The sequence below is a fragment of the Erythranthe guttata genome, chromosome 10 (genome assembly GCF_056151865.1).
Source record: "Erythranthe guttata isolate IM_541 chromosome 10, IM_541, whole genome shotgun sequence".
Classification (NCBI taxonomy): Eukaryota; Viridiplantae; Streptophyta; class Magnoliopsida; order Lamiales; family Phrymaceae; genus Erythranthe; species Erythranthe guttata.
Window position 1 is genome coordinate 4,175,367 of NC_142542.1, and position 26,447 is coordinate 4,201,813.

The 26,447-nt window shown below is 33.0% G+C and overlaps 4 protein-coding genes and 2 long non-coding RNA genes across 7 annotated transcripts; 5 read left to right on the forward strand and 1 right to left on the reverse strand.

Annotated features, from left to right (window-relative positions):
• The first annotated feature begins 1,582 nt into the window (after positions 1 to 1,582).
• LOC148767314 (uncharacterized) lies at positions 1,583 to 3,138 on the forward strand. The gene has a single exon (XM_088823639.1). The coding sequence runs from the start codon at positions 1,878 to 1,880 to the stop codon at positions 2,685 to 2,687; it is 810 nt and encodes a 269-aa protein (XP_088679765.1). The 5' UTR covers positions 1,583 to 1,877; the 3' UTR covers positions 2,688 to 3,138.
• Positions 3,139 to 5,412: 2,274 nt separating this feature from the next.
• On the forward strand, positions 5,413 to 6,884 carry LOC105949942 (uncharacterized). The gene is made up of 2 exons (XR_016033715.1): positions 5,413 to 5,676; positions 6,831 to 6,884. It is a non-coding gene; the product is annotated as an uncharacterized LOC105949942 (long non-coding RNA).
• Positions 6,885 to 8,065: 1,181 nt separating this feature from the next.
• LOC105949888 (uncharacterized) lies at positions 8,066 to 9,951 on the forward strand. Its single transcript, XM_088823638.1, has 2 exons — positions 8,066 to 9,254; positions 9,366 to 9,951. The coding sequence occupies exons 1-2, from the start codon at positions 8,343 to 8,345 to the stop codon at positions 9,369 to 9,371; spliced, it is 918 nt and encodes a 305-aa protein (XP_088679764.1). The 5' UTR covers positions 8,066 to 8,342; the 3' UTR covers positions 9,372 to 9,951.
• A 2,296-nt stretch (positions 9,952 to 12,247) lies between these two features.
• Positions 12,248 to 13,372, forward strand: LOC148767315 (protein LEAD-SENSITIVE 1-like). The gene is made up of 3 exons (XM_088823641.1): positions 12,248 to 12,298; positions 12,381 to 12,460; positions 12,627 to 13,372. The coding sequence occupies exons 1-3, from the start codon at positions 12,276 to 12,278 to the stop codon at positions 13,097 to 13,099; spliced, it is 576 nt and encodes a 191-aa protein (XP_088679767.1). The 5' UTR covers positions 12,248 to 12,275; the 3' UTR covers positions 13,100 to 13,372.
• Positions 13,373 to 16,403: 3,031 nt separating this feature from the next.
• On the forward strand, positions 16,404 to 19,069 carry LOC105949939 (protein LEAD-SENSITIVE 1). Its single transcript, XM_088823640.1, has 3 exons — positions 16,404 to 16,516; positions 16,805 to 16,878; positions 18,477 to 19,069. The coding sequence occupies exons 1-3, from the start codon at positions 16,497 to 16,499 to the stop codon at positions 19,040 to 19,042; spliced, it is 660 nt and encodes a 219-aa protein (XP_088679766.1). The 5' UTR covers positions 16,404 to 16,496; the 3' UTR covers positions 19,043 to 19,069.
• A 3,912-nt stretch (positions 19,070 to 22,981) lies between these two features.
• On the reverse strand, positions 22,982 to 25,054 carry LOC148767316 (uncharacterized). 2 transcript variants are annotated; one of them, XR_016033717.1, is made up of 4 exons: positions 24,770 to 25,054; positions 23,913 to 24,064; positions 23,266 to 23,331; positions 22,982 to 23,094 (listed from the first exon to the last, which is right to left on the reverse strand). It is a non-coding gene; the product is annotated as an uncharacterized LOC148767316 (long non-coding RNA). The 2 variants fall into 2 exon arrangements; XR_016033716.1 differs by lacking the exon at positions 22,982 to 23,094 and having other exon boundaries at positions 23,103 to 23,331; positions 24,770 to 25,053.
• Positions 25,055 to 26,447: the final 1,393 nt, after the last annotated feature.

Below are 26,447 nucleotides of genomic sequence, written 5' to 3' on the forward strand. Positions count from 1 at the left end.
AATTACAACCGCCTCCCTGAGGTAAAGTATAATTACAAAAAACTCCTTTCTGAGAAATTACATCCATCCCCCTTTAGTTTGTGAAGTTTTACATCCAACCCCTATAAAAGAGTGTTAATGTAAGAAATCTATAAATCACAGGGCAGTGGATGTAATTATGAAAAAAATGAGTGATTTTTTCTTAAATACACCTAACTTTAGGGACCAGTTGTAATTTACCATTCATTCTCATCTTGAAACTTAGACTAAATTGCACAAAGCAAAATGATGGTCACACCCCTCTTTTTTTTTTTTTTTTTTTTTTCCTAATGTGATTTCCTTATCAAATCAAATCACCAACCGATCTTTTTCTATGCAATTCTTGAATACACTATTTACTGAAAATGGTAATTTGAAAGCAATTTTAATTTATATGATAATTTGAAAGCAAATATTGTAGCACTGAATTGTTCAATTCCGCATTGCACATGGTTCCCATCATGCACATGACATGCTAATTTGCACAATTGTGTGAAACAAGAATATTACTTTTTTTCCTAAAAAAATAATTTCTAATTTTATTATTATTATTATTATTATTTTTGTCTATCACAAATCTCTTTATGTAATTGTGAAAGACATTGTCCAACTACTTTTTTCTCTGTTTTAGTCCAAATAATTAAAATAATGGGGCAAAAATGCAAATTGTGATAATCCTTTTTATCTATGCATACAATTAAAAACAAAAATATATACATACCAAATCGATATCATTATTCATTACTTGTTAGTCAAGTCTGAGTGTTAATATTCCCTAAAGATAGGTCTCACCCCTCAAAAAGGAAAATTACTTTGAAACAGAACCACCCCACCCCACAACCCGGAAAAGACAAAAAAAGAAAAGAAAAATAAGGTTGACTTGTAGTCAAACCCTGAAAATAGAGGGCAAAACCGTCCATTACGAAAACTACAAACAACGAGCATCTTATTTCCTGGAAATAAAATATTAAAGGGTAAATTGCGAAAACCTCCCTAGACTTAGATTAAATTACAAAAAGCACCTCCACCTATTCGTAATTACGAAAACCCCTTGAACATTGTTTATGTCTTACACCAACCAGTTACAGTATGAGTTATTCTTGGAACTAGACTTTACACAATTTTAGATATTTTCTTTTATTTCTCACTTATGGTACCAAAAGGCCAAATCTCTCGCCCTCAGACCCCCCTCCTTGGTCCGACAAGTATTTGATGGAAGAATGTAAATCATGGTGACTCAGTGGTCTGTTAGCATAGTTGACCCGAACTTGGTGCCTACAAGGAATCAATCCTCATTGGAGTTGAAATTCCCACACTGCGGCTGTCGGGGTTCGATTATAGGACCTTGTACCAACTTACGACCATCGGAATCAGTTGAGCTATACCCATGCGAACTTTATTTCTCACTTATTGAACATAATAGTAGACTGTACATTTTTCTGTTAAAACACTCGATCAACAGTTAATCAGGGGATTTTGGTTATTACGGATATGTGGGGTAAATTTCGTTATTTAACCTAAGACCAGAGGGTTTTTAATAATTTAACCAATATTAATTCAAAAATACAATAATAGGAATCACGCGGTGGCATGACAGTTTGACGGTATACCACATATACTGAATTGCTTGGAGCACAAGTAATTTCCCTTTAGAAGTGTTCTCTCGAAGCTACTCTGCAATCCCACGTAATCTTCCTTTTTAATCTTTTTTATCCCCAAACTACCCCCACCGTCATATTTTAATACCCCTGCTATCCCCACCATAAACCCCCAACCCTCCCCTTTTCTCTCTCTGTTTACATACTTTTCTTTCATTCTCTCTGTTTTTTTTCCTTCGTATTTTTCAATTTCTTTCGGTCATGGTGGAGGGCGGCGGCGGACCGGCGTTCCCGGTGCTGTTCTTCGACGGCGAAAGGGAGATGAACATCGGAGATGTCAAAATCCACCCCACGCTCGAGTACAAGCCGTTTCAACTCATGCTCAGCCAGAAAATCGGGATCTCCCCCAATCAAATCTCTATCTACCTCGTCCACCTTCCGAGATCGAACCACAAGTCGCCGTTCCCGGAGGAACGCCGCCGAATTCCGATCACCGGAAAAGTCAACTTCGGCCTGATTTGTCGCCAGAGAGACTGCTGCTTCCTCGTCGTCCTGAAGAGGTCGCGGAAATCTAGGAATCGGAGGGAGAGGACGGCCAACGCCGTCGAGTTCGCGGATTTTCTGCTGGAGAACGAGTTCTCTCCGCCGCGAATTCGGTCGCTGCCGGTGCCGGAGAATCTGATTCTCCTCCGGAGGAATCAGGCGGCGCCGCCGCCTCTGTACGACCAGTTTAATCGTTCGGATTTGAATGATCGGTTGGAGAGCCTGAGGATTCAGAGAGAGAATTATCAGATGGCTATGGCGAGAGTAAATTTCGATTCGGATCCGAATCCGAATCCGAATCCGGGTACGGGTATGGGTATGGATTCAATTCCGATGGTTGACGGTTGGTACGACGTTCCGTCAACGGCGACGAACAAGGAAATAAAAAAGGCTTATTGCGAGGAGTGCGCGAACGCGGAAAAGAACGGGTACACGGCGTCGTTTCACCTCTGCGTTAACGACCCGGTTATCAAGCCGTTTGCAACGCGGTTGGGGCCCATTAACCCACCCAACAAACCGTTCCGCTGAAATTTGCTAGGTTTTGTCATTCAATACCAACGAAAAAAATAATTTAATTTAAAATTGGTATTTGATGCGTAGAATATTCTTAAAAAAATACATTATTTGTTTTTTGGTTTTTTTGGATACACGCCTGAAAAAAAGTTCTTATCGAACCGAACGGTGGAGGGATCCAGTGAGGAGTGGCACATGGTAAGATCCAGTAGGGGCTAATTTGGGGGTGGGGAAGGTTAGAGAGTGGCGGTGTCAGTAGTGAAACGGCGCCGGATTTTCTTTTTGATTGGTGGTTTTAGTTAATTGGGGAAGGGTAGAACTGTAAATTGGTTTGTGGCCCCCTTTTGTCAGATTTTGGTGTTTAGCATCAAATTGTGAATTCTTCTTTTTTCTTAATTCCCATTTTGAGGAATTTAAATTGCAGTATAGTTTTTCCCTTTAATCTATTTGCAAGCAATTTTTTTTGGTATATTATTTTTCATGATTTTCTGCAATTTCTGCAATTCCACTTCTGATCATTTCTAGGGTGGAAATTGAATGGAATTTTCGAGTTTCGTCAATTTCGATCCGAGAATATTCGAATTTAGAGCTGTATATTTCATTCCGATTTTTTGTTTTTTTGAATTTATTTGGAATGAAATTGGAATTGTATATAAAATTGTCGGAGATTCCAATTTCCAATTTGATTTTAGTTACGAATAGTTTGATTGCTTTATAAAACATATAATATAATTTTGTGATATATTTTGTAATTCCATAATATAACTTATGTTGTTTATTAGATTTTGTCGAACTTTCTTTTGGATTCTTTTGACTCAAAAATCCAGTATAGAAATTTATTGTGAAATTTCCACTATATTTGAATTTGGAACAAAAAATTACAAATTAACATAATTTTCAAAATACTCGAAATTTCGATGATTTCAAGGCATATTCTTTTGAAACATAAATTATATCTCATCTTTATTTCCAAACAAAATTGGAAATGATGATTGCGAGGCATTCCGAAATCAAAATGGATTTTTGCATTCCTATTCTTTTGAAATAGAAATTAGAACTCATTCTTACTTCCGAACAAAATTGGAAAGTTTTTTATCCCGATTCTTCCTTCCGATTTCCGGTCCTAATCATTCCAATAGAGTAATAAACAACGCCCGTTTAAATTCCTATTATTTACATAAAATTATATTTAAAAAGATTGTGTTTAACGCGTCATGTTAATCGTGATTTTGTTTTGGTCATAAATTCTCCTTCCTTAGCCAAGAAGGATTAGTGATACTAATATTATTTCTCATTACTGTTAGACTGAGTCCAATTGTTAAATCAAATTCCAATCAAATTTAAGTATAAAAAATATACATATTAAAATATATATATATATATATATATATATATATATATATATATATATATATATATATATATATATATATATATATATATATATATATATATATATATATATATATATATATCAAATAGACTCTAGCTCCACGTAATTCTTCAACATTTGGCTGTTGGTGCTCACTGTCCAATATTAATTTATTTTTTGTTTACTACTTCTAATGTATTTTATTTTTAATTTATGTTTCAGAATATTCGGTCACCGAATTGCTTTTAAAAATATATTTTTCTTAATACATATTACATTAAATAAAACAAAGGTACATATCATAATTAAAAAATACAGGAAAGTGGTAGTTTTTTGACCTTTGTTAAATTGTTTTGAACTTTCAATTTATTTTTTAAATATATACATATATATATCTATCTATCTATAATATCTCACACCTAGATAATGATACGTTGGACAAGATACATTTTAATTTAATCTTGTTTTTTGTTATTTCCATAAACACCCTTGCCAAAATAACTAATAAGCACATTAGATTCAAATTATCAAAAAAAAAAAAAAGCACATTGGATTTTTTCCTTGCATCAACGATAATGGAACGTTAGGTGTGAATATCAAATGGAACGTATTATAACGAGCACTTTATAAAAAATCTATCTTTTGTCGGAGTGAAAAAATAATTTTATTTTGATCCCAAAAAAATAATTTCGTTTAAAAAGAAAAAAAAAAGTTAAAAATTGAGATTTTTTTAATTGGAATTTGTTCAAAATTGGAAATTTCATTTATGTATTATCACCCTTTTCCTATACAAAAATCATAAAACCATTACCACTGTAGTAGAGTGTACCCCTTGTAGAAAATCGTGGCCGATAATTGTGCAGGCAACAAACCTTCGTGCGTTAAACAATCATCGTCTTTCATTCAGCTTTTGCAGTTTGCAGAACTTGAACTCGTAACGTCAATTTAATTTAAAATTACCTTCTTTACCCCTTTCCCTTCCGACCATTAGAATTCCCCCCCTCTCTCTCCAATTTCTCTCTCTAAAATAATTAAGTGCAGAAATGGCGGACGATTTGGATGCTGAGAATTTGGAAGACGGAGAGCAGTGGCTTCCTTCTGATTTCTTCTCCATCGACGAAATTCAGCTACTCTTCTTCTTCTTCTTCCCCAAACCCCTCTCGCACGGCGGAGGAGGAGAGCTATCAAAGTTTCTCCGCCTCCACTTCTCTACAGCGCCACCCACATTACCACCATCTCTGCAAACCCCTCCCCAATTTACAGGTACATATCACACGCATGCATGGCCTTCGCCGGCGTTTCTTTTTCATTTTAACACAGGTCTTATTCAGTTTTTTGCACTTTGTTACGAGTAGTCATTTTCCGGGTTTTAAAATTTGGATTTTACAGCCTTTTGGGCAGATAGTAATTTTGGTAAAATATTAAATACTCTGCAGAATGAGAGGTTTATTGGGGAAAGAGCTATGGCTATACTGCATCATCAGAGACAGCAGCGAACCCGGTTCAGTATGAACCGGGTTTTCTCAGGGGTGGGGATGGTTCCGGGTCATGTAGGGACAGGTGTCTTTCTTCCTCGCACTGCTTTGCTCACCAAAAACAGCAACATTCATCACAACCTTAGAAAGGGACTGCGTGAGTTTTTAATTATTGCTCTAGTTAACCTTTTTTGTTCTTATTATTATTATTAATATTAATATTATAATTATTATTATTTCCATTTTAGTGATAAATGGAAGTATTATTAGATGGCATCATAAATTTGTTAAGACATATATTGTGTAATAAGAATGAGAAACCACAGAAGGATTCGAGTGTGCACAATGTCGACTAATAGATTTTGGTAATTAAAATTTTAAATAATCTATCTAGGTGCAATCACTAGCGGAGCTGGGATTTTAAGTGGAATTTTAAGTAAGTTCGCGGGGGTCGAATGCATTAAAAAAAAATTATTAGGGGGTTTGGATAATGCTAATTATATGCGATTTTTTTTTTTAATCTTTACATAAAAAATAGGGATTCGAGAATTGTTGGGGGGCCATGGCCCCTTCTGGCCCTATGGTGGCTCCGGCACTGGGAGCAATGTATGCAACATTTGTGTGTGTGGCTATATATGTTTGGATTGTTGTCTTGAACAAATGATGCTTCGCGTTGATTTGTGTGGGGGCTGTCTACTTGTTGGGCGATGCACATTAAGTACAATGTTATTGAATTACGCCTCTGTTTTCGTGGATAATTAGGATTGGACTTTTAATTGTGCTAATGATGCTTCACTTTAATTTGTATCCGATTGTGTTTATAAATAAAAATAAGGACGATTTGAAGCGTAACTGCAAATTCATCTGGTATTAAGAACAGGAAATATTGACGAGTCAAATGATATACGATGTTTTTGCTTCTGCTTTAACTCGGCTTTCGTCTTTGCTTTCCATGACAAAATCAAGTTTGAGATTATTTTCTCAATTCTTGATTCTAGAAAGTAGGAACAATCGAGTGGACACGAGTTATAAAGCTACAATTCCTTTATTTTCCGAACTAGTTCTTACAGCATATATTCAACTTCACCATCACACTATTAATTCGGAAAAAAGAAATAAAAAATTGGTTACACTTGCTGATCTGTACGTATTCTTTTCGGTGCTGAATTGCATTATGCATTATGCATATGATCTTGTGTTTCGGGTACCCGATTACTGCATAATAGGATTGCTTAATCTTGTCTGAAAATGGTTTAAGGTTTTTATCTAGTTACACAATAATTAATTTTTGTTTTATATAATATGTGACAGGCACGATGAATTCCCGTGAATATCAACTCCCCCCTCGGAAGATTTTGCTCAACAGGAGGCAAGAAGAATGGCCCGGCTACGCTGCTACTCGTCAGGTGCGCGTGCCTAATAACCGGAACTACTGACAATTTATTTCTCTGGCAATTATTTAAAGTGTGCTTCATAGTATGCTATTAAGGTGACACTCTTAAATGATGTGAAATTGAAAAAAAAAAAAGAAAAAAATGGGTGCCCATGTTTTGTTGTCTTATTTCCAATTGATTATAATCCATACCCCAAATAATATATATTGCAAATATTACACAAGAAAAGTATAATAATAAGTTTCTACAACAAAATAATCTCATATTATATTATCATTAAACACCGTACTCTACCTATGTAGCACGGAAAAGGGAACACGAACACTGCGAAACGGTGAACGGATACGGGGAAACTCCGTTCTGAAAACATTGATATGGGAATGTTGGGGAAACGTGTAAATATTGAAAAAATATAGGGGTACATTCATAATTTCTAAAAAAAGTATAATATTGTTTTTATATACATCGACAATTACATACATATACGTATCTACAAATTATGTATACATAATATTTACAGATTCCAATCCGAATTATCATTCCATAAATTACATTGGGGGCATATAAATTTATGATAGTTCGGAATTAGCATCTACAAAAAATATTAGAACATCATTAGAAGTGAAAAATAGACATAAGATTTAAGATTTTTTTCAAGGGTATGCAATTTTGAGTTTTTATTTAAAATAGGTTTTTGATTTTTTTGGGTGGAAACGTGTTTCTATATTTTTTCATGATTAGTAAAAACGTCCCTGAAACTTTTAAATATTTATGGAAACGGCCCCGAAACGTTAATGACACCTGTCATGGCTTTTTGGTTTTCCGGAATGTTTCCGAAACGTGAAAACGCGCTTGGGTAGAAGTTTCCGTGGATCAAAGTACTCCCACTAATCCTCCTCCTCAATCTAATTAAACTTGCAAATCATGTTCAACATTCTCAAACATGAAATGTAAGCAAAATTTGGGAATAAATTTGCTTTATCAATGTAAGTCATCTACAAGTTACATATAGTCTTTGAGACAGGTCTTATTATAAATAGTCAACGCTTACATTTCATCATTTGTTTGACTCTCCACCTCAAATTTCAAATCCTAAAATTGGGATAAACCATCTACAAAAAAGTTGACCAAGGATCACGTCCAACGCCTCGTTTCATTTTCCATCTTCTCAAACACTAAAATGTAATTAACAACATAATCTCTCTTCAATCAAACAAAGAACAAATGTACTTCCATCTCCATTATCATTATCACCACCACCAAATAAAACTAGTCAAACAATCATAATATTGAAAAATCAAACTTTAAAAAAAAAAAAAAACAGAGTTTCTTCACACACAATCTTATCTTTTCTTCCATTCAGGTTCTTCTTTCTCTCCCTCGTCGATAATAAAAAACAAAAAATCACGGGAGAGAAAGAAAATCCAAAATGGGAGTCCCACCACCCGAAGACCCGAAACACAAGATCGTAATGGGGTACCCTTCCATGGATAGGTACCACTTACAAGCTACCCCCGCACCCTACCCACCGCCCCCTGTTTACGGCTCGTCGTCTATCCACCACCATCAATTATACCCCTCCACATCATCACAACCACCACCACCACCGTTCCAGCATGACGGACAATATCCAAACGCCGCCCCTCCGTTGGGGGGCAATCAGTACAACCAACCGTACAACGAGTACTACTACCAACAACACTACAAGCCCCTCGTCCCACTAAACAACAACAACGACAGCGACAGCTCCTCTTTCGGTCGGGTGATGTTGATATTGATGATCGTCCTGGTGGCGAGCATGTGCATGATGAGCCTCGTCATGTGGTTCCTCTTCGGGACATACATCCCCGAGTTCGAGGTCGCGTCCCTCAAGGTCTCCAATTTCACCGCCACCGACACGACCCTGACGGGCACGTGGGAGGTGGAATTGTCCGTGACCAACACCAACAAGGAGCTCGCGGTCAACTTCGACCGCGTGATGTCGTCAATATTCTACAAGGAGGCCCTTCTGGGGATTTCCACTCTGCAGCCGTTTCAGGTGGACCAGATGAACCGGTCCACCGTCAACTTCTCCATGCCGGCCGAGCAGAAGCCGAACGACATGAAGCTGCAGAGTTGGGTCCTCCCGACCCTGTCGCAGGACCAGAGCAACGGGGTGGTGGTTTTCAGCCTGAGGTTGGCGATGAAGACTAACTTCACGACGGCGAATTTGGTTTACAGACAGGAGAACTTGAGAGTGTTGTGCGAGAATGTGCAGGTCGTCTTTACGGTGGGCGGCAAAGGGACCATGTCCCCCGGCTTAGGGAACATTTGTTTGATACGTTTGCATGACGGCGACGAGGTATCTCAGTATTATTCTATGCTGCACCCGGTGAAAAACACTCATGATAAATATCATTGTATATGTCAATATTTTGATGATCATATGTAGTTATACTTTTTTCTCTGGCAGGATTAACGCTAAAGATCGGTTGGGGATATGCATCGAAGAATCACAAACCAAAAATCATTAGAATCTTGTGTGTGTGTGTATGGTTATATATATATATATATATATATATATATATATATGCATGCAGTTACATACATGTACAGATATCAAAGCATTACATTCTTATGCATGCAGTTATTCATGTTTTGTAAATCAGTAGAAATTCGGTGGCATTTGATTAAGTATCCCGTCAAACAAAAGATACCGACCGAGGAAGAAAAGATTTCTTAAAGATTTCATCGATGACAGCGTCGATGTTTCTTTCTCGTTGAGGCGGAAAAAAATTAAGGGTGCTTAATCAGTCACCTGCACAGGTTTTCTGCAGGGATATATATAATAGAACAATTAGGTTATATATAAGGATTTATTTGTTAATCATTGTATTTGTTTTTATGATGACCTCCTTTGTTTATTCCCCTTTGATTTCTTCTTTTTTTTTTTTTGTTAGAAACATTTTTTTCCCTGTGAATATTATTTATGGTTTGGAAAACCTATCTTGTAGAATATATCACAATTATATGTCAAATTTGCAGGATAATTACACTTTTGGTCCCCCTTGTTCCAAAGTGAACAAAGTGCACCTCCAAGTTTCAATTTTAAACACTTTTGGTTCCCGCCGTTACATATCCGTTAGCAAGTAACGGAAAACACTATTCTGGGGTGAAAATTGAAATTTTAAAATCTTTTGGGGCTAAAAATAGTTATAAATTTAAAATAGACTACAGTACTTATAATTTTTAATAATAAAAAGAAAAATCAACGAAACAAATTATGTTTTGATATACTTAATATTATTATAATTATACTACTTATAATTATTTTTTTAATAATAAAAAAATTAACTAAACAAATTATTTTAATCATACTTAATACTATTTTTAATTATACCACTTATGATAAAAAAAAATAATAACAAAAAAATAAATTAAGTAAACAAATTATTTTTAATTATAATTAATATTATTATAATTGTACTACTTATAATTATTTTTTAATAAAAAAAATAAATTAACTAAACAAGTTATTTTTAATTATATTGCATAGTATTTTTAATTATACTACTTATAATAAAATAATAATTAAAAAAAAGAAATTAGTTGAACATGTCATGTATAATTATACTACTTATAATTATTTTTTAATAATAAAAAGAAATTAACTAAATAAATTATTGTGCATTATACTTAATATTAGTTTTCATTATACTACTTATGATTATTTTTTAATAATAAAAAAATTAACTAAATAAATTTCATTATACTAAGATATTATTAAAAGTTTAATTATAAGTAGTCTATTTTAAATTTCTAATTATTTTTTACCCCAAAAAAAATAAAAAATTTAATTTTCGCCCCAAAATAGTGTTTTCCGTTACTTGCTAACGGACATGTTACGGCGGGGACCAAAAGTGTTCAAAATTGAAACTTGGAGGTGAACTTTGTTCACTTTGAAACAAGGGGGACCAAAAGTGAAATCATGCCAAACACGAGGGACTAAAAGTGTAATTATCCCTCAAATGTGCCTATAGCTATAGTTATAATTAAATTTAACTTGTTATACGCGCATTGGATAAAATGACGGAATTGACCCCGGCGACCGAAAAATAGTTACATTTATACCTTGTTATACAGATTGATATGCCTCCAATTATAAAGCTTGTCTCCGATTATACGAGCTACCGGTTTTAATACAAGTTGTTGGGTGACCACAGACATTTAATTTTGTTGGAAAAAAAGATCTGAGAGACAGCAAATATTCCAGTTCTTAGGGCCACCATGAATTGACGAAGACGAAAGATGGTCGTTTGAGACAAATCGATGCAGTTGGCTGCCTCATTATCGATTTTTTAAACTCTGATCTTTATTTTGAAATTGTTTGTTTCATTTGGATAAAAGTACTTTTTTTTTTACAATGTTGCGTGTAGTTTTAAGAAATATACTTGGAAATTATTTTGTTATCTATATATATATGGGTAAATTACAAACACCCCCTGAGGTATGGTCAAATTACAAAACCCCCCCTCTTGTTTGGATAATTACATCTACCCCCTCAACTATGATTTTTTCTTAGACCTCCACCTTTATGGTGCCAAATTCAACATAGTCATCTAGATTCCGTGAAATGTGCTCTAGTTTGTACTCTTTTTGTGTAAAAAATACAGTTCCGATGCACCACAAACTGATATATACAAGCTAAAAATCATATATTATGATCATCTTGCTTCATAATGTAGAGTTTGAATGGGATAAAACGGGTACAAAAGTGATAATATTCCATATAATCTCGAAGATTCCACTAAATTTGATGAGTTGAGGGGTGGTTGTAATTATCCAAACAAGAGGGGTGTTTTTGTAATTTGACCATACCTCAGGGGGGTGTTTGTAATTTACCCATATATATATATATATATATATATATATATATATATATATATATATATATATATATATATATATATATATATATATATATATATATATATATGCATGTAATAATTAACTAGGTTGATTAACTAAATAAGAGTGTAGTGGGCTTATTTGGCATTTACTCTTTATTTCGAATCAATAAAAAAAGATCATAGTAAAGATTTAGAAAATCAATAGTAGTATTGACTCAAATAATTGAGTGGAATATATTTGTAGTAGTGAGTGAAGTGGCGAAGAAAAGTCAGCAAATCTTTAGTCCTCAGCCAATTTTCAAAGACCATTAAATGTTGGTGTCAGCCAACAACTTGTATTAAAAGCAGTTCATCTCTCTTTCCATACCGACAAAACAAAATGGTTTTATTAATTATTATAAATTGGTTTCTATATATTATCAAATTTTGCTTCACTAATTTTAGTGGAGAGAGAAAACCCATCAGGAAGAAAGATGGGGCAATCCTCTAGTAGGTGGTATGTTTTCTAAATCTATGGTGCTGGTGTTTGAAACAAAAATTAATTTTGGATATATGATTTTTATATTTGTGAAAACCAGCGTCACAATCGAAAGAAACAACCTCGAAGCAGGGGATCACATCTCTACGCTTGGCTTTGCCGGTTATTTTTATCATCATGGTCAGCTTTTTATCGTCTCTCTTGCTTTTTCGGCATCTGTAAACCATCTCTATCTCATTAATTTATTAATTAATTTCAAACATTATATATACATACATATATATTTTTCAAAAATATGATATGCATGTACGTTTGCCATTTGTCTGGATGATGAATGATACTATAGGGATCTACGTCGGGGAGGGCAGAGTAATACATCTCACGAAACTCAACGGCTGGCATGGCGCGGTCTACTCAACTTTGGATAGCTTTCTTAACGGCTGCCCCGAATTACGCCGCACCGAATATACAACTGATGATGCGGCCTCGGACAACGCCGAAGTGGTTCGCAGAGCCTATTCCGCGGTCCAGTTTGGATTCGGGGACAACATGTTGGACTGTTACGACAGCAAAACCTTTGCTATGTACTGCAAGACGGGGAAATATATATCTCGTTCAAACTACAGACACGGGGTCCCCCATATGAGAAACCATCGCAGCAGCAGCACCATACACGAGTTTCGTCGTCCGCACCACATTGATAACCCTTTTCCATCAGCGTCACACCGCCATGATATCGATCGTATTCATGCATTTAATAGGGACTCTCGTCGCCGCATGGAACATGAATCATTGCGCCCCAATTCCCGCCGTCCCTAAATAAAATAACATCTCGGTATATCTTTTATATTGGGATTTGTTATTTTTCAAATGCATCTATTAAGTCGTAATTGTTGCGTGTCCCCTGAATCGTCTATTTTGGATAAATATGGAACTCGATCCGTTAGATTTCAAAATGACTATTGTGTTCTTTTTATGAATTTCCAAGTTTTCTGGCTGGTGCTTTGTACTCTAATCTTTCCAGCAGTTACGCTTGAACTAGTACCGAATTTCGGTTTCGAAATCATAATATTATGGAGCTATTATTTCCAAGGTCGATAAGTTTAATCGTATGGTGTCTTTTTCATAATATCCAATTTATTTTTTGTTGGAAAGATGTTACCAAAATAATTTAGTCAATTAACCGAAAAAAATTAGTCGATTAGCTAAATATATGATACTGATTATGTCAGTATATTGTAGTTGACTATATCAATCAACCATCAGTATCTTATGATTAGGGACAAAGATTTCAAATTTTGATGGGCAAAAATAAATTAATAAAGTGAAATAACTTTATTTTAATGAATCAAACAATTTCAAAGAAAGGAATTCAATCAACTGCATCTTTCGCCATTCCTCCGACCCTTCAAATAGGTGTGTAGCATGTTGTTCTTCGCCCGGGACAAGGATGACGAGTTGGTTTGTACTCTTTCCAGTTATGGGAAGTTTTATGCGAAGGATTATTGGGACCTTCTTGCAGTTACAAGAGGGCGTCGCCGGTGGGCAGAGAAATTGTGGCAGCCATATATCCCTTTTAACCCGTCGGCCTTTTTATGGAAAAGATTTCACTACGCTCTCCCGGTGGATATGACCGCATAGTTCAAAAAGGAGTCCATATTGCTTCGAAATGTAACTGTTGTCTAGTGGCTCGTTCGGAATCCATACAACATTTGTTACTTTCCTCAGATTGTACCAATGAGGTGTGGAGTCACTTCTCGCATATTTTTCACACTCCTTGAAACAAGAACTCTATTGTGCACAACTTGATTTTATGGTCTTATCAAACGAAGGACTATACCTCGTTTGCGGCAATTAAATTGTCGGCGTGTGTATTAATTATGCATGGGATATGGAAAGCCAGGTGTAGCGCCCGGCTTGACGAAGAATTTATAAATCTTTTATCGATTATTCGGAGAATTATGTATCAACTGGGATTGGTGGCGATGCAGCTAAAACCAAAAAAGAACTCTCCGCTCCAAGATAACATTCTTCAAAGTTTGAGGCTACCGAGTGCTTTGGTGCGCGAACCGGTTTGCCGGTGGTTCTGGTGGGAGAAGCCTCCGTTAGGTCATTATAAGCTGAGTGTGGATTGGTCGTCTAAGGAGGGGTTGTGTGCGGGTGGGGGAATAATCCGAGATGGTCAGGGGAGATTAGTGGCCGCTTTTTCTTCTTTTTATGGTCATGGTTCGAATAATAAAGGTGAATTATCGGCTCTCTTAGATGGATTACAGGTCTGCCAAGACTTGCAGCTGAGTAACGTACTTATCGAGAGTGATTCTATGATTGTAGTCAATGCTATACAGGGGAGATCGTCAATTAGTTGGGACCTTACATATTTGCTTCGCCAATGTAGTTAAATCTTTCCGTCGGGTTATTCAATTACTCATATTTTTCGGCAAAAGAATGTTGTGGCGGATTGGCTAGCGGCTTGGGCATACAATCACAAGGGGTATAAAGATTTTTTTCAAACTCGGGATCTTCCAAGCTTTCTTTGGGGTATGTTTCGTTGTAATGAAGATGGCGTGGTGGGCTGACCTTTTGATATTGCATAGTTGCCCCAGTATGAGGCATACTGATGTTAATGTACTACAAGTTTACAGGGATTTCGTCGTTTCGAGGTAACTCTCACGATTTTTTTTTTCAGTACACATAAAATAGTACAAATATGTGAAAAATTCAAATTAATATAATCATCTGCAAATTTTGGGAGAAATTCAGAAAGATTTAGAGAGAAAATTGATGAAAATGGAGAACTAGTAAATGAATTTTGTCTAACCTACCTTCTATTTGCAATTTAAACCCCCGTCATATTTTCAAATACAAAAGAACCCCATACTATAAAGAAAAAAAAAGTTTCTCAAAAATCAAGGGTGTGATATCCTCAGGTTTGGAATGGAATACAATATTATATTTTCCAAAAAATAGCATATTATATTATAATTTTCTGATTAATACATAGTTGTTGCATTTTGATTGGATGCATTGGAATGTAATATATACATTGGGCGCGACACGTGATACATTACTGATTACACTAAACTCGGGGAGGGGCAAGGCGTGCTCTCCTCAACCCTAGCTAGACACCTTTCTCCGCGGCGGCAAACTATGCCGCTACGAATATTCTTCAAAACCCGTAGCGGTTTTTCTAAAAATAAGAGGCACACGCACAACCACCGCTGGCCTCCGATGAAGCCGATGCTAAACAGTTTCAAAGTATGAATTTAGAAAAAATAAGTTGGTGCCGTCGTCAGCCAACAACTTATATATTAAGGTGGTGTTTACAGAAAATTTCCGAAAGAGCTTTTGAGCTCTTCTTTTTTTTTTTTTTTTTTTTTTTTTTTTTCTTCTTATAATATGTTTTTAGGTGTTTGTAAAATCAACTTTTAATTATATTTCTCTTAAAATAAGCTATTTCAAGATATTTTCTAAAAAACATTCATATATTTGCTTTCCATTTAAGTTGATTTTCAAGCATTATTTGCAAATATTTCCAATTTTTAGAAATAATCATTTAATATATATTTACTTAATACACAATCAATAACTTCTACTTTTATAATAATACTTTTAGAATAAGTTTTAACAAACACCACCTAGGAAAAAAATTAACTTAGTAGGGTGGTCAGTTTAAATGAGTGTTATTTAGACATTTTCTTTTCTTTTTTTCTTTTTTTTTTTCTTTTTTTGTTTTTTTTCTTTTTTCTTTAAAGAAGAAAATGAATTGTTGACTTCTAAAGTCTCCCCCTGCATAAATATAAATATTAGTTAGTATGACTTCAGGCTTATATATTAATTTTTCCCGCGAAAAAGCCCCACACGGCCACGAATCTTTGAAAATCGTAAGCATAGCTTACTCAATCATATCATTTATATTTTTTATTTTTTTACTTCCACTCGTTTGTGTGGTGCATATAGGAAGAAGAATTTTCCTTCCAGTATACTTCTACACACGTTATTATTATTATTATTTCTCACACCACCGTGTGTGATAGTGTTATATATATATATATATATATATATATATATATATATATATATATATATATATATATATATATATATATATATATATATATATATATATATACTACTCATATTTTGATTCATCATCTCTCTTTCTATATCGAAAATTTATTTAATTATCTGCTTAAAGTGTTAATATCTGCAAGAAAAGATGGGGCTACTCTCTCACAGGTACATATGTAGTTTCTTATAATTACATTTTCTTAGTGTAGTTACAATATATGTATCTATGTATCAATATTCTAAATAATATAATAATCCGGAAATTCAGATTTTCGAATTACCTGATTCTTTTGCTTTGCTTCGATATTGAAATACATATGATCAGATTTCGATTTTTTTTTACTTTTTTCTAGTTTCTGAAAATATTTTCGAAAGTTCGTACTTTTTTTTTTTGAAATTACGCTAAGTAGTTATGATAAGTTTGTTCTTCTTATAAAAACACTTACGCACATACAGAATCAAAAGGAGCAGTCTGGAAGTAGGGGATCACATCTATGCATGGCGCATCGCTTATATTTATTCTCATCATGGTTAGTTTTCAATTTTCATTCTCGAATTATAACTGATCCGATCTGATGAATTACTTGATGAACTAATTTTCCCCATTATTTCCTTGAGTTTCTTGATTTCTAGTATGTATACTTGTGGGAGTAAACTGCAAAAAGTACCCCTGTGTAATCTCTAAATAGCGAAAACCCCCTATGATAAATAAACTAGCAAAAACTCCCCTGTGAAATTATTTAAATAGCACACTCGACCCATTTCTTATTTGAGTGTTGACTTCATATAAAATGACACAAATACCCCCGGGATTTTGCAATTAATAAATTCTTATGTTTTTTAAATATTTTAATTATTTTATTTTTGTTATATCTTAATTATAAAGGTACAATGAGGTTTTTAATTTATTTTTATTTTTATTATCACATAATTTTTGTATATATTTTAAATTATCGCTACATCAAAAGAAAACTTTAATTCCATTATTATTTATTTAAAAAAATCTATACTTAATTTGATTAACAAATTTTTAATTATTTTTTAATTTAATTATTTACTGTTTTTAACAATGTTTTAATTTCTAAACAATCAAATTAAAAGAAAAATATATATACATATAATATATATACATATAAATACATTTTTAGGGTCAATTTCGTTATTTCACGTCCAAAAACCAACTACCAGTCGTGCAACCCGTGAGTGAGCCACACTTAAGTCAACCGGGGGTTTTTTTGCATTTAACTAAATTTCACAGGGGGGTTTTTGCTAGTTTATTTATCATAGAGGGGTTTTGCTATTTGGAGATTACACGGGGTACTTTTTGCAGTTTACTCATACTTTTGGAGTATACAAAGTATGTGTATTTAATAATGAATTTTTTTGAACAGTCCAGTAAAATTGAAAAACAATGGCTATGTTTGGTAAGCTTTTGGGCTTTTATTTCCATTTTATTCTGGAGAAAGATGTTTTAGGAGAAGAATTTGAAAATAAAATAAAGTTTGTTTGTGTTTTGAGAGGAGACAATTTGTACTGTGGCAAGTCAAATCATATCTAAAATGTGTTGGAAAAAGTTATTTTGAAAGAAGAATTTGAAGGATAAAGTGATTTTAGTTTGTAATTTAGTGAAGACAATTTTCACTGTAGCAGTCAAATCATGTTTGTTAGATAGAGAAAAAATTGAATTCTTTTTGGGGAAAGTTTTTGAAAATATTTGAAAAATATAATTTTATTTTGAGGAAAGAATGAAAAGAATTTGAGAGGCGTAACAAACATAGCCAATGATATTTTTATTACATGTAGTCAAATTGCTTCGCGCCAAACAAATATATTCATATTTCACTGCACCTACTTTTTGAATGTTTAATTTTATTTCATGTACTAAACTAAATAAATCTTGTAGCTACTAGCATAGTCTATTAACTGTTCAAAAAAAAAAAAAAACTGTTAAGATTCTAATTAATAGTAGATCTTTAAATTAAAAAAAAAAAGAAAACAGGAAAAAGAAAAAGGTAGTAAATAGCATTTACGCGTCCTGTGGTTTAACCATTTTGCACATAATTAACTTCACTGTACTTTTAATATAAACACATAACCCCTGTATAATAAATAAAATATTATTATACAGGCATCTACATTGGAGACGACACAGTCATACATTTCACAACACATGGTGTGATCTCCTCAAGTGTGGATGAATTCCTAAGCTTCTGGGAAGTGGGCCGCTCCAAACTGCGCCGCTACAAATACTCCTCGAAATGCTCCTCCGTCGTTTTAAAACCAAGAGGCACTTGTACCACCGCCGCCTCAGACGACGGCGCCACGGTGGTCCACCGGGCGAAGAAGCTCCTCGAGCATGGGTTCGGGAGCTACGACTTGGGCAAGAGAAACTGCGAGAACTTTGCAGTTTACTGCAAGACGGGGCTGCGGGTTGCGAACGGTGGCAGCGGTGAGGACATAGCAGGGCTGAGCGCACAGGTGGCGTCCTTCACCTGCAAGGCCGTCGTTGGCACCGCAGTTGGTGTGCCCCTTATTCTCTTGGCCGCCATTGCCGCCACTGCCGGCACCGAGGGTATTGTGGTCATATCGGTGCTGGCGTCTTATGCCGTTATTTTCGGTGGGGTTGTGTATTACTGTATACGGCGATGTGATAAGGACATTGGCATGAGGGATGATGTGTATGTTGCCTATTAATTGCTATCTAGCTCCCCATTGTTCCTTTTATTTATATATATATATATATATATATATATATATATATATATATATATATATATATATATATATATATATATATATATATATATATATATTCTGTTTGATGTTTATGCATGGTTTGTAATATTTGTGTGCATGTTTTCCTTAATTTGTAATATGTATTGTTTCGTAATATATGTGACATTTGTTTAAATACAATAAAATAAAAATATAGTATATTTCAAGTTGCCGAAGTTATTTGAAGTTATGTAACTAATTATAATTTAAGATATTTCATTCACATCAAATACAAAAATAAGTTTAAAAAATTTCAAATACTTCAACTATGTAAAATAATACAGTTATGGCTATTCAAATTGTTGAACTATGTATATGTTTTGATAGAGGTTTTTGTTCGTCATCATTTGATCCTGAGAAATTATGATTGCATCAATGATAAATAAAAATAAATAAAAAAGAAAAACCCTAACTAAGCGAGCTCCGTAACAGAAATCCAAATAAGCGAATTCCATAATAGAATAAATGAATGAAGACCATATAAGAAGTCTATGATTGCATCAATGATAAATACAAATAAATAAAAATAAATAAATAAAGAAAAACCCTAAATAATTAAGCGAGCTCCATAAGAGAAATCCAAATATGCGAATTCCAAAATAGAATAAAAGAATGAAGACCATATAAGAAGTCTAATTATAAGTGAGGAGATTGGGAAAGATTGTCTGCAAATATGTGAAAAAAATCAAAATTAATAAATTTATCTGTAAATTCTCGAAGAATTTGGGAAAGATTTCAGAGAGAAAATTGATGAAAAATTCTAAACGATTGGTAAAATCAACTTATATTGAGGTAGTGTTTACAGAAGCTTTTAGAAACACCTTTTGAGTGTTTTTTTTTTTTTTTTTTTGCTTATAATTTGTTTTTAGGTGTTTAAACAATCAACTTTTGCTTGTATTTCTCTTAAGTTAAAAGCTGATTTAAGCTATTTTCTAAAACAACACACATATATCTGTTTTTCTATTTAAGTTGATTTCAAGCATATTTGTAAATATTTTCAATTTTTAGAAATAATCACTTAATATATATTCACTTAATTCACAATCAATAACTTCTACTTTTGAAAATATCACCTAAGAACGGTCGCAAAAAATAGCTTAATACGTGTCGACTCAAGACTCGTGAGGCTTATATATTAATTGGGGACCATTTCGGAAATTAATGTTGTTAAATACTTTCAATCCCTTCCCCAAATTTTTGTAACTCTATTTTGGAATGTAATATATCTCCCCCTTGCACCACATTTTTTGAGCAATTATGAGATATATTTAATTTAAATGAAGCTTCAACGAATTTTACTTCATATGGGGTTGACTACATAGACTATAGTCGTCGACTGTATCAATCATTATTTTTCGAGTGGGGGTTATAATTGTCCTTTTTTTCAATTTAGATGAGATCGAGTATTCAAATAAAAACAAGCTAAGTGCCAGTCCCTAATTGTCCATTTTTTTCTCGCTGGAATACCCCTCTTAATTATGCTTAGAAGATTTTAAATTTAATTTTGTAAAAAAAAGTTAATAACGAAATTTGTTTATTCTTATGGATCAAACAAATTAATTTAATCCAACAAACACTAAAAAAACATCTTTTTAGTTACAACACTTATTTAATTAATTACTTAATCAAAGTAATTAATTAATTAATCAAAGTGAACAAAAAAGAAAATCACACAACGCTGTGAAAGGGGTGAAGTCGAGAGGGTAAATACTTAGAAGGGGAGGTGTTGAAAGCGGGCGACTTCTTTGGATTTAGCGCCGCCCCACTCCGTTTTCAGTAAATAAGGCATAGCAGATTTTTTAAAGGGGAATATTTTTCGTGGTGACTAACAAAGTGGGCTTTCTAGCACCTTATAAATAAATAAACAGAAATTTGGCCCATTTTATGTTTGGATATTACATTTATATTATGACTTGACCCAAATGTTGGCCCATTAAAGTGTTAACGTCACATGTTATTTCTTATTTAAAATATAAAATAACGCTTAGAACTATTAAGTTAATTTCAAATGTATTTTTTTTTTTATTAGAGGTCGAATTCGAAATATAATATTGAATGACAACGAACAATGTCGAATCCAGTATCGATGTAGCTTCATTTAATTACCAGCCTAGACAAGTTCCCGTTTTTTTCAATGGAAAATTTATCAATAGGACAAATTTCGGCCACTCCCTTGAGGTAAGATCAAATTATTTTAAAATAAAATTGTTAAGATAATTACAGCTACCTCTTAACTATGTATTTCCTTACGAAAAAAACCTCTCATTCAGTAAGTAAATTTGACACCATAAAGATGGACGTGTAAAACAATACGTAGCTGATGAAAATGTTTGTAACCACCCAAACAGGAGAGTGAGTTACGTAATTTAATCTTAACTTATGAGTTGGTCATAATATATACGAAAGAACGTTTTATTTCTCTTTCATTTGAAATTAATTAATTCCAAGAAAACAATTCCATTCTACTTATAGTTCTGTATTGTAGAGTTTGTATTTTCCGACAAACCTATTTATTTATATTTTCCCACTCTCGTATTTCCACCTTTTTCAAGGGTGTGCAAGAATTCCAATCTATAAAGAATTATTATCACATGTCTTTTGTTTTTTTATTTTTACTTTAATTTTCTTTATTTTTATTTTTATTAAGTTCAACCCTTTCGAAATTCAACTCATGAAGGACGAAGCAATGTGGACTCGTTAATGTTGTGATGGATTTGGGACCGACATACGATGTGGTTCTCTCGCTCTCATTGGTCGTAGACAAAAATCAAGTTGCCCACTATTCTTGTTGTCCCAATTCGATTACATTTTGGGTTATTACGCACATACATATTAAAAAATTCGACAAATGTATATATAAATTATAGTAAAAAAATATAGAAAATTACTAAAATATTTTCACATTAATTATTTTACAACTAATTAATTCAGAGTAATAAAGAATAAAATTAATTAAAAATAATGCGATTAATGCTTTCATTTGAAAATTTAAAGTTACTAATTTGAATGCCTTTTTATAAACTAACTAGTATTGCACCCGTGCGATGCACGGGTCAATTTAAAAAGAATAAAAGCTTTAGATAAAATAATAAATTGCATCTCTGAATATTTGATATATAATATGATATAACAGGTAGGAAAATAATATTCATTCTATTTGGTTCAAATACTAAATTAAAATATAAAATATAAAATATAAAATTTGTGATATAAAAAATAAGATACATCACATGGTAAAAATACACCTGACACTGCAAAAATAATTATACATATAAATAATTAAAAAAACCATAATTATACGTATAAATAATTAAAAAGAACACACACGTGTTTAACAATGCGTAATTATATATCAATCCGCTATGTTTAGACATACTGGATTCTTATATATTGAATTGAAAAAATGTGAATGTTAAAAATATGTAAAATTAGGGAATATTTGAATTGATTTATCCGTCATTATAGGCATTAATTCCTAAATTATAATGTTAAAACATAGGAATTCCACAAAATCATGTAGATATATGAATAAGTAATATGTAAAATTGCAAATTTATAAGGATGAAGGAAATATAATTGAAGAAACATAATCACAATAAAGAACCTATTTACATGTAAACAGTAAATAGATTAAAAGTACATTAATCCTTCACATCTGTTACACTTTGTGTAGATATCTAAATCTTGCTTCAGCCAAACACGGATAATTTATTTTGCCAATCATCTACATTCCTCTTACTTTATATCAAGGGATAATTTGTCACCACAAATCAAATGTTCAGACAAACTATCCATTAAAAGTAATTGCTTTCGCAAGAATTCATGAAAGAAAAAGATACGGGAAAATAACCTCGTGGTACATGTGCTGTAATTATATTAACAGCAAAGGGTTCTATTTGAGGCCAGCCGAAAATCGATGAACCATCCACTTGGGCCACAACATCGTTCTTTATAACAACAGCAACACCAAACTACAACCACCAAGAGACAATTTTATATAGTATAGAAATTAAGAATATCAAATCAATTAATATCTACTTAAGAATTAAATGGATGGATGGAGGTGCAAAAAAACTCGTCTACTAATTTCTGAAGGCTCCCCGAAAACTTTAAAAGGAGTATTTGTTTGACTGACAATTCACCTCTTCATGATAAATGTGTTCTATAAAGAGCAGTGGCACTATATCTCTACTGTCATGATGGCAAACCTGTATATATATATATATATATATATATATATATATATATATATATATATATATATATATATATATATATAAGAAAAATATATAATAGTAAAAAACTTAAATTTACGGTATGTCTAAATGTTTGTTGGTGTGCAACAATTCAAACATACAACGACCTAAAAATAAGAAACTCATGGCCCTTTTAGTAGTAAAAAACAAAAGACAAAATATGAACTCAAACAAATTCTTAATTTTGCTTACTACCTAGTGACCATATCCCTGCTTAATATACATATGAGAAAGATCCGGGCAACCTAGTTTATTAAACAGGGAACATATAATTGGGGTGTTTCGGTAACCTAGTTTGTGGCCATTGTATAATTCATAACAAAGAAGCAAGACCTCCCTCGTGAAGAAGTGTTGCCAATACAAAATCCCCTGTAAATTCAATACGGTAAATAAACTATATCATTGTTAACCTTGAATATCAATTTAGCTAAATAAAAGATGCTGAAAGGGTCAATAAGATTGTATGATATAAAATGCAAAGACCTGTAAGTAAACAGACAAACATTTTAACATTAATTTATAATCTTACTCACCTATCTAGTAGTTTGTGTGGCTTGAACTTGCATTTCAACATTAATGGACATTGTTTTTCCCTCATCACCACTTTAATATAACGGAACGCTGAAATACACTTACAGTTGATTGTAAATGAATGAACATCTTCATACCTAGTGGAAGCAAAATCCTAATCCAGAAATAATAAGATTGAACAGAGAAAAAATTTCTAAAAAATAATAAAGAAACAATATAGACAGTATTAAATAGATGGCTAATGAAGATATATTAAATAACTATACAAAAATCTCAAAATTAGATGTAATATATCACCAACCGAGCACAAATCAATCAAAATAGAGAATATACAAAAAAGCAACATTTGAACTGTCACATAACAGTGTTGATAGAAACCAATTCCGACGCAATAGTACGTTTTGTCGAAAATGACATCCATTCAGATTTCATATATTTTTCATAAGACATTTTAATATCTTATAGAACAACTTTTGATTTGTTAACATCGAAATTGAGGGGTATTTACTTTACTCGGGTTGTTGAAATTTGGGGAATGATTAAGCATAAGAATGCACAATATTATATAACATATTCGTCATTTTATCGAAATTTTAGAAACTAATAAAGCAAAGTCCTTATCAGACATGCATATTTGCAAAATTGATCTTTTTAAAAACTCCAAAATTCAATTGCTCTATCAGGGAAAAAAACATTGATCATACTGCATATGTAGCAAATTACACACGCAACAAATAAATTAAACATGGAAAATTCAATTGCTCTATCAGGGAAAAAAACATTGATCATACTGCAACATGTTGAATGTAATCGGACAAATATATTTTGTCGGAAGCAGCCTCAAGAAAAAGATAGTTACCTCGAGAACTATTGCATTAAAAAAAGCCTTCTCGAATAGATGGTGCTATATATTGAGTAAATTTGTAAATCATGGAAGGAAATATTTGAACCATGAAGTTCCTCCAAAAACATACAGAATCTGAAAAAAAAAAAAAAAAAAAAAAAAAAAAAAAAAAAAAAAAAACCACTGCTGCTAATAGGCACACATGCACAATAGCACAAACATCACAATGCTTGATGGAAATAAAATGCATATCAATCTTAAAAAACCAAAAAATACAGTACTCTAGATTTATGAAATTTAAAAAATAAAAAATAAATAAAAAAAAGGGAAAAAAAAAAGTAGAGAAGAACAACACTGTAATAAAAGACTAATAAAATTATAAAAGAATGCAAGAAAACACCCAAGCGAAATTACCGTCCCACATATTTGCAGAATTTTTTTATCGGAAGTTATTATATATATATATGATAATAATAATAATAATAATATTAATATTATTAAGACAAGTTGTTCATGATTTTCTCGGAAGCGGTTTTGTAAAAGAACAAAAGAGATATTCAGATTTTTTTATTACAAAACTACCGAGGGAAACATAAGAAATTACAAAAACTGCCCTTAGGGTTTCTAACCCTAAATGTGCCATGTGTCAACATATTAGACCAAGGATTGTCTTTAGGGATGGCAATTTGACCCGCCCCGACGGATCCCCGCCCTGCCCCGCCCCGAAATTTTCGGGTATTACCCGCCCCGAAAAAAAATGGGGCGGGTATGGGGATTGAATTTTTTTTTTGACCGGGTACGGGTACGGGGATGGGTTTGCCTATACCCGCCCCGTACCCGTCCCCGTACCCGCCCCGCATTATTTATATATATAATATATATTTTTTAATTATTATATTAAATATAAATAATTAAATAGTAATAATATATTAAATATTAGTTAAAAAAGGGGATTTTTAGGTTTCCATTATATAATTAAATATTAGTATTATAATTAAATATTGATTTATTTGTTGAAATAAACCTTTAAATTATAAGTAAATTGCATATTTATTTAATTAAAAAAAAAAAAAAATAGACGGGGATTTTTACCCGCCTCGATACCCGCGGAGATTTTATGGGGCGGGTATGGGGATTCTTTTAATACCCGTGGGGATTTTTGACGGGGATGGGGATGGGGATTTCCATAGCGGGGCGGGGATGGGGATTGCAAAACCCGCCCCATACCCGCCCCATTTCCATCCCTAATTGTCTTTTTATATATATATAGATTTGTTCGTGTGGGAACAAAAAGGACATGGCAACATTAATGCAGGAATCAACTTTTAATTACTTTTATCAGTACAGTGCAAACTCTTTAAACTTGTATTTAGTTGACTAATTATTAATTAACCCGTATCGTAATTAATGAGCAAACGTACTTTGTATAACCGACACATTGTATTATTTTAATATTTTTCACTTGTGACCAACAAAAAATTCCAATTAGATCAATGGTGATCTTGTTCATTAACACAAGTCTTGGCCGACCTTTTGGAAGTTTTGTGCCGACCGTTAGGTGAAAAATTGTCGAGTTACCGTTAACCCGAGCATGTATTTAAGAAATCGGCGATATGTATACATGACGAGAAGTTACATGCTACATCTGATTATTTTACGCTGAATGATTATTAATTTGTGTTATGTGAAGATC